We start from the raw sequence: 9,378 nt of genomic DNA on the forward strand, positions 1-9,378 counted from the left end.
TGTCCGATCGTATCAAATTGACCATCCATGAGATTGTTAGTTTCATCTTTCTTTTAGTTTGACTTGGAGACGGAGATTAGAATGCTTTAATTTTTAATAACCTCCGTTGAAACTTGAGATGCACAACTAAAAATAAGCTATTGGAACGTATAGCTATTGGACTCAAATTCAAACATAAAAAGGCTTCCTTCCCCATCAATTTAAATCTTTAAGGTGTTTAATCATTTGATCCTACAAATGACCTTAAACTTCAGGCATGTTTCTCTGCATCACAACTTCCTTAACTCACAAGGGCTTTAATAGTATGTTATTAATCATCCAAAACATTATTAGGGGCTAGATGCACTTTTAAAATTAGTCAATGTTACAAATATAAGATACCTCATAGATGTGCATTTATATCGGTAAGGGTAAGAGTATCACATATCTAATCCTATATGGTAGATGAAGGAAATTATACTTAGATAAGAATGCACCGGTAGTTCAATTTGAGTATAATTCTACTTACCTAGTCATTTTGCCTAACTACTTTAATCTTGCTCGATTTCTACCAAGACTATGTATAGAATCTATACATATCTCCATAGTTCTACCTGAACAAGGGCAACCATGGGTATAAATACAAGATTCTCAATGGAAGAAGCAAGTCAATATAACCCGAGGGCAACTAGAGATCAATCCAACTCAATAGACCCTAAGGGGCAATTAGAAGACAATACAATACAAATCACATCGAAACAACATTTAAGAAGCTTGACAATGCCTAGTCACCGAAACCACTCCCATATTACCATGTCAATATAGTTGCAGATAGGCTTGTTCAAAATCCTGGGAAAAAAACTCGGACTAAGCTCGACAATTCAAGAAAAAAAAACTAAGCATGGGCTCAACCCGACCTCGGGCTTTCTCATGCCTTAGTATCTAGGCTCGACCTCGGCATGTTGCATGGTCCAGTCGGGCTCAGGCTTGAACATGCCTAGTTGTAAATTAGATTAGGATTCCCTTCTTGTATGTTGTCCTAATGTGAAATTGTATAATGGTAAAATCAACCACAAATGATAGGAGTAGGGCTATGCTTAAGTCATATGTCATGATAATTAAGTTAGCTATTTCGAATTTTGATAATACCATGTATCATCTCTATAAAATCGAACAATATCTCGCAAAAGCAATCAGACTGATTATCCGATATAGTTGTTGAGACCATGTTCACACCATCTATCATGACTAGTCAAAATAAGGACTAGTTGGGAACACAAATGAAGCAGGTGCTCTATACTGATGTAAGATTGATAAAATGGTAAAACCAGCTACGACCGATAGGAGTATGACTATTACCCTACCTGATAGGGGCTCGAACCCGTGTGAAAATTTATGTCATTCTTGTTGCTATAGTTTTGTGTGTACCTCAATACTATCTAGACATTATGTCTTCAAACACGGTAGTAGGATCTCTATTGGACGACATGTATGGTTGTTTCTTAAATTAAGCTTTGTACTTGGACCACAATTAGGCCAATAAATCATGTTAGCGCTAACATAATACATTGGATCTAGGATTTAGATTTACAAATGTGTAAAATCCAATCTAATCCAATAAATAGCATGTATTTCTCATTAGTGTCATTAAAGTCCCAATGATCCAATAGCCTAATTAGCCACCATAACCTAGGGAACTTCTCTGAGTCATCGTATTTTTTTCTGTTTACCCGTCCACTTTCCAACTCCAATCTTTCAACTCTTTCCACTATAAGTCACAACTTACTTACATATTTTTTCATTTTCGGATCTACTTATTGCACGCTAACACCATGGGCTCGACACATGTGTTACCCCTGGCCATAGAGCCATTTCTTCACCATTGTTGACAACAACCAGATCCTCCCTGCATCATCGTCGCCCACAATTGCCTTCCAACTTTCTTGAGCTTGTAATTGATTTTTGCGATTCATAAAACTTAACTATGTCAAGTTTTTAGGTAGGCTTTAAATTTCTAATCTTTTGCCCAAGTCAGGTTCATATATAAAAAGGTTAATTTGATCTGTGCCATCGTAACTTTGCATATTTAGATAAATGTCATTACAATTAGTCTATTTATAGTTGCGCCATTCAAATTTTATAAAATTAAAACCATGTCATCGCTGTTAGTTTTTCTATCTTCTTTCCATCTACACGTGGGACCCATTTGTAAGATTCATCTTCTTCATTTTCCCATCCCAGCAACACTGATGACGAGCAGGGTGGTCACTGTGGTATAGGCCGCCGGAGCTGCTGCTGGGGTCCATGGCGTACGAGGCTACCGTCGACCTGTCAAGCGTCGGGTGTTTGTTTGCCGAGATGTGCGCGCAGCAGCTGGTCTTAAACGGCCGGACAAAGGTGGAGCAGATCCATCGGATCTTCAAGCTCTACAGCTCATCGGCCGAGGGGTCCTAGCTCCGCGACACGACAACGTTGCCGCATGCCACCGTGTTCCGGCCGCAGCACCTGGAAGTATTTGTCCATGACGTCATGCTGGAAAAATAGTCCGAGTTTTTCCCCTTGTCTTGACTGGTTAGTATTTCACGACAAGACTTATGCCTGTGAGCCGTTGAGCCCGATGCAATTCAGCGCTTCGCCCGGTGCAGCTCACTGCCTCCACCGACTCAGGGAGCCCATGGCCACCGCCAGCGCCACCTTCAAGCAATTCAAGAGCAGCAAGGTCGACAAGCAAAGACAAGGCAACGGGAGAAGGATGAAAGGAAGAAGATAGATCTAACGGGTGGGTGCCACGTGTGAATGGTGAAGAAGATGGAAAACGTGACGGTGATGGCATTGTCCGAATTTTGTAAAATTTAAGTGGCATGGCTATAAATAGATAAATTATAAATACATTTATCTAAATACACAAAGTTGCGATGCCACGGATCAAATTAACCCTATATAAAAACTTAAAATTGTTGGGCCCAGCCTATAAAAAACTATAATTCGAGCATTTCCCAACGATAGTAAAAATACTTGAACCTTTCAACAATAAAGTTCTACTAAAAAAAGAGATACTTTGCTTCGTGTTTCAAGTTTCAACCCATGAAAGCGTATGACCTGTTTGAATCATTGCCGATTCAAACCTTACCAAAATGATGATAGTGACTAGATTTAACAACACGATATTTATGTAAAGTGTGGTTGGTTGGTTTGTTGCTAAATCTTGGTAGGTGATTAAGTTCTATTTCAAACTATGGTAGTTCCTTCTCTTCGACACTGTCTAGTTTGTTGCTAAATCTTGGTAGGTGATTAAGGCTGCTTTCGGCAGCTTGGTTGTTAACCGGCATAGAAAACGTGGTAATAAATTAGTATATGATTAATTAATTATTAACTATAAAAAAATAGAAAAATATATTAATCTGAATTTCAAAATCAACTTTCCTATAGAAAATATTCACAAAAAATACACCGTTTAACAGTTCGGGATGCGTGCACGTCAAAATCAAGGAAATCTGGGGTTAAGAAGAGCGGAAACGAGTGAGGCCTAAGTTCTATTTCAAGCTATGGTTGTTCCTTCTCTTCGACACTGCCTCCATTCCAAGCATTTATAGGATTTAAATTTTGCATCATAATATAATCATCCATGCATTGATTTTCATTTTTTTATTCCAATAACTCTAAAATCAATTGGGTGATTAGAAAGGAAATATAAGCAATCCAAAATTTAAACCTTTAAGCACTGAAGTAACTAAAGTAGATTCTTTTAACAAAATCTTAGTATTTACTACTAAACAAAATAAAAACATTTATATTTTGACGGAGAGGCGTATGATTAAAGTTTGGGTTGTGCCTACAAAACCAATCTCCAAAATGAACATGCTCCTACCACTTTTCTGTTCCCTCTCTCTCCCTTTTAGCCTTTTTACATTGCCTCAACTAGATGTGGGCAGAAAAACCCCAACCGAACGACCGAACTCGAAAAATCAAGACCGAGAAATTTGATCATCAATTTGGTCATATCCAGTGAAAATCAAATTTTGTTCGGTCAATTCAATTAATTTCATTGGGTAATCAAAAAACCGAATTAAGAAAACAAAAATGGTCAAATACAACCTTCAATCCACTAGGTTTAATAAGGGTAAGCTCTAATTTTCACATCCCAACTCCTTCAAGGTATGCACACTTATAAGAGTATTCATTTGGATGTGAGCACTATTTTTGACATTTTTTTAACTATAAAATCACAAAAAATTCATATTATTTCGCTGCATATATATGAAAAAAAAGATAACATGCTGATTAGATAATGGGTTTTTATCTTGACGGAACAAGTTATGAAGCAGATGAAACCAGCTATAATCTACCAACTGGTATCAATGCTACATAATAACCTATGGGCCGTGTTCGGCTGGTGAGGGTAAGGTAACTTATCCTTAGCAAATTTTTAAAAAAATACACTGTTTAGCAGTTTGGGAAGCGTGCGCGCGAAAAACGAGGGGTAAGATATCTTACCTGGGGCAAACAAATGAGGCCATGATACCATATGATACTAAGAGCATTCTCAACAGCTCATATAAATTTGGTCATCCATATCTTTATTTGCATGATCATTTAAACTAGATTTATCCTTTATATCTTTATGTACTTCACTAGATCATTCATATATGACATTATCTATATCTTTTTGGAGGATAGAGAGATCATCTAAATATGAAGGTTCTCTCCTAATATAGATGACATCTAAAAATAAATAATAGAATAACCGTTCTATTAGAGCTTAATTTATAATCTTCATTGAATAGAGGACGGTTAACTTATCATATTTATCATTGGCACCCGCGGGGCGAGGCAGCGTGGAGGGGGCGACGGAGGCACGCGCCGCCCTGAGACTCCCACCCCACCCCAACCCCCTCCCACCTCGCGCCCTTCTCGCGCGCACGGCCGGCGAGCCAAGGAGGAGGGCGCGGCGCACGCAGCGCGGCATCCATCACCCACCCCCATCTCCGTTTGAATCGAATCGAACCCCGAGGTATTCCTTCTTCTCTGCTCTGCGGTGGCGCTCTCCCCCCTCCTGCGTGGATTTGAGACCCATCGCGGCTTGACAACTGGCTAGTCTCTCGCTGCGCTTAACCTAACTAACCCGCCTTCCCGGTTCATCGCGAATGGAATTAGGGGGGAGAGTAGTGATGCTGCTGACGTCGATAGCGAACACATAGTTACATCGTAGTCTTGTAGGATCCATTAGTTGCATGTGATGTGATTTTGCTGCAGCACTAGTGATTTAGGGGGTGGGTGGGGAATCGCCCTATACCATGTTTACGATTTAGCGTCTTGGATCATGCCAAGTTGCCAGTACAGTTTTTCTTGGCCGGGCTCTATTATAACCTATTGGGTCTGTGATTGTGTGCCTACCTTTGAAGTTACTTGCTTAGCTCTTATGTCGATATAGCTTCTTGTCCCTTCACAAGCCGATGCGGCTCATCAGTGCAGCAATTTCTGCGAATGCTTTCTGTTGAATGTAAAGATACATGGTTTTTGGTAGACATAAATCTTCCATAAAAGAAAGGGGGCACAATTATGAAGTGTATCCATCATAACCCACACGACTTGTGTGCATCGGAGATTCTTCCTTTTTCTCGCATTTTCAAAGTATACGGACTGACTACTGCTGTGCTACTGTTGTAACTCTAGCATTACGCAATAAGAATTGTTACTTTATTCCATTAATAACTGATTCTCTGGCTCGGCGAAAAAAATAGCTGATTCTCTGCACACTGCATAATGTTTCAGTTGTATAGGCACCATGTTAATCCTAAAAGCCTCTCTCTCTCTCTCTCTCTCAATACCACCTCTTGTTGGAATTTTCTTTGTTCCTGTGTTGCACATTTATCAAGTGAAGTTACATGTTATGTAACTCATGTTTTAACTTCTTTATGCCGTGGTCTTATATCCCGTACTGCTGTTTGTTATATCCCGTACTGCCATTTGTTTTGTTGCATGCTAGAGCACTAGGCGGTCAGATCCTTTTAGTTATCATGGCCTGGTCCTCTGGTTAGGTTAATAGAATCATAGTTACAGAGTTCCTAATTAACTAGCCAGATGGTCTTATTGTGCATTCTTTCTCTTTTTTACCCTCTTCCTTTGTGACATATTACAGCTGGTATATGCCAACCATCCCACAGTTTCAGTAGAATAAACACATTGTAGTGAAAATAATGACATGGTATGATTGCATGGCTGTGAGCTTTTTTGCTGGGTTTTTTTTTAACATTTACACAGAACTAGAGCATGCAATATGCAATATTTTTCGTGCTTTATTCTACTGGATAACAGGACAATATATTGAGATCCTTTGACCACATTGGTTGCTTTTCATTTGTCAACCCTGAGGAGGATCAAGCTGTTTTTTTTTTGTTTAACAAAGTCACTCGTATGCTTCTTCCATGAGAAATACTTGTTTTCTCTGCTTTGAGTTTCTTTTTAATCAAATGTAAACCAAACAGCTCACATTCAAATATTGTTAATTAGTTTTAGCAGTTACACATCTCAATGAACTCATAGTCAGTGAAGTCCTGTTTGTATGGTTTTGACTGGCCCCAGAGGACATGCCCCTTTTGGCATTCTGGACTGAATGTTTGTTATTGTGGTATTGCCTGTGCTTTTTACCCATTATTCCCATCTGTTCTTTGTTTTCTAGATCACCCTAAATTTGTGCGAGCAGGTAAACATTGTCTTGCCTCTTCTTTCTATCATTATTCTCAATATAACATTGCTGAAAAGTTCAAATACAAATACCCTGATAAAAGGCCTTGTTAATATATTCAAACTCATCTAATGGCTAAAGAACTTATTTTCAGTGACTTATCTTAAGCCTGTGAATATGTGTATAGAACCTGTCCTGCAGATTGAAGCTTCACATGGAACTACTGAAAGCAATGGCATTGTTAACAGAAAAAAAACTTTATGAAGTTTCCTATGTTAGCATTTATTACGAGAAAACGGCTATGGTACATATGAATGTAAATTATGTATTACATAACATTTCTCCTCCATCCATAATTATTTCTTACAAGAGGAAGTTGTGAAGGCTAAAGAGTGGAAATAGGCAAATAACAAGTGGGAAAACCTTTTTTATCTGAAAATATACACAAGCCTTGTTCGCTTTTCTGTGAGATTTGCCTTAATTCGCACTACATCCCCTTTTTTTTGTTGTTCTGTGCGCATTTCAAAAGAGGTTCCTTTTCATGTTCTTATGTGTGGCATTCTTGATTAGGCCTATAAATGGCAGGAAGACACCGCATACCTCGCGAATACTATGATGAACCTCGAGGGTTTCGTGATGGCCCTCCTCCACCACTTGCTCGACCAAGGCCCATCTCTCCACGTCGCTTGGAGGAGCAGCTGTCTAGCCGTCGTGCTGATACACGCAGAATCCGTGATGACAATCAGCGCCTAGCTGATGAAATTGTTGGTCTCAGGCAAGCAATGCCTCGTCTGAAGGGAGATCTTGATGCTGCAAGTCAAGCTATACCCAAGCTTCGTGCAGAGAAAGAACTTGAGTCAAGGGAGCTGACTCAAAGGAATCTGAAGTTGGAAGCTGAGCTACGTTCCTTAGAACCCCTTAGGCAAGATGCCTTACAGCTACGGTCTGAAGCTGGGAAATTACAGTCAATAAGGCAAGAGATGACTGCAAAGGTGCAGGGGTTATTAAAAGAGCTTGAGCATCAAAATTCTGAAAATCAGAAAATACCTGTCATGATAGCTGAACGTGATGGTCTTCGGCAGGAACTAATCCGAATGAGGTACTGAACTATTCTGCATCTTATTTCGTGTAAAATAATTGCTACTTGTTGCTTTTCTTGATGGATCAAGTATCGGTTCTAAGTTGCCACTCAGAGGGGTATATTGGATCCTTTCTGGCAGTTTCAATTCTCAATAAAAGGGGCATTTCTCGAGTGTCTTTCTCTCTTATCTTCAGATGTTAGAGCAAGCTGATTAGTAATATCAATTGTAGGGGAGCCCTTGAGTACGAGAAAAAGGCAAGGCCGGAGCTGACAGCACAGGTGCAGGCAATGGAGAAGGATCTTGTTGCTATGGCTCAGGAGGCTGAGAAGCTGAGGGCCGAGATTGAGAAGAGAAAGGCTCCCAGTAGGTTTCTTTTCTTTCACATTTACTGAAAGTTTTAGAAATAAATGGCAGCTAACACCTAACAACATAACATGTTTGATTTTAGGTTTCAGCGGCCATGGAGCTTATGGACCACCAATGGCGACTCCAGGGATGGGTCTGCAAGGCGTCTATGATGGTAGCTATCCTTCCATAGGCAGCCGCTATGGCACTGGACCTTGGACACCACATGACCCACATGGTTATCCACACATCTAACTGGTTTTCTGATCATCGTTCTTCCCCGGGCAGTGTTTGATCTTCACAATATCGCTTGATGGTTGATACCGATCTTGACAAAGCTGTTCCCTCTGTCGTAAAACTTATGTTGCACAGTAAGTGATCTTTTGGGATGCATTTCGAGTGTTGTTAGTTTAGCACTTGCGTTACATAGCAATATAGTACCATCTATGATTGCCTTGGTACCTTTCGTTCCATCCGGAAAATGTAACAGATGTTTCCTGTAAGAGGAAATTCATTACAATGAACAGGAAAATTGGTGAATCTTAAGCTCTACAAAATGCAAGTTTGCATGTGAATGTAACGAAGGGAAATCAGCGGGGCTGAGTGTTACTCACGAGTTGTCTCTTCCAAATTGCAAGAGCGAATACTTGGTATCTGTAATGTGCAATATCATGAGCTGTGTTTCCTGAGCTGAGCTGATGTTTATATATTCTGCACTCCAGGTAATTGATTTTGTAAATGGATATCTACTAGCAACAGGCAGTGCAGATTAAAATGATTCAGCTGTTCTTTGTGAAGCGTAAGCGGTAATCGTATCTGCATTTTTGTGGTGTTGGTGTTGGCTCCTATGCGCATGAGAACCTGACGGCGCAATGGCATTTGTAATTCTTGGCGATATATTCTTTTTGCTCCATCATTTCGTTTATTGGAAGCAAACAAACAATAATTTCTGAACAAAACTTTTTTATATATGGGTGCATTGTGATTCAAATCAAATGATGGAAAGTAAACTATAATGATAAAAAATCATAAAATTAACTTTTAAAATTAAATTAGCTTATAAGTGAAACAATATGAGATCCATTCGCACTTGAAACCAAAAACATGAGGGTGATTCTTTGACTCTGCATATTACAAACGAAAAATAATTTATGAATAAAATTTTTATATACGCATTTTAGTGATCTAAAAGCTAAAACTGGAAAACAAACTACAATGAAAAAAAACCCCTAAAATACTCTCTAAATTTAAGGATAGAAATTAAAAAATTTTCTCATAAGCGTAAGC

At 39.2% G+C, this 9,378-nt stretch overlaps 1 protein-coding gene across 1 annotated transcript; it reads left to right on the top strand.

Moving 5' to 3' along the window:
- Positions 1 to 4,842: 4,842 nt before the first annotated feature.
- On the top strand, positions 4,843 to 8,860 carry LOC102712000 (protein FLX-like 3). Its single transcript, XM_006659357.3, has 4 exons — positions 4,843 to 4,990; positions 7,235 to 7,763; positions 7,976 to 8,109; positions 8,195 to 8,860. The coding sequence occupies exons 2-4, from the start codon at positions 7,243 to 7,245 to the stop codon at positions 8,344 to 8,346; spliced, it is 807 nt and encodes a 268-aa protein (XP_006659420.1). The 5' UTR covers positions 4,843 to 4,990; positions 7,235 to 7,242; the 3' UTR covers positions 8,347 to 8,860.
- Positions 8,861 to 9,378: the final 518 nt, after the last annotated feature.

Source organism: Oryza brachyantha, chromosome 8 (genome assembly GCF_000231095.2).
Source record: "Oryza brachyantha chromosome 8, ObraRS2, whole genome shotgun sequence".
Classification (NCBI taxonomy): domain Eukaryota; kingdom Viridiplantae; phylum Streptophyta; class Magnoliopsida; order Poales; family Poaceae; genus Oryza; species Oryza brachyantha.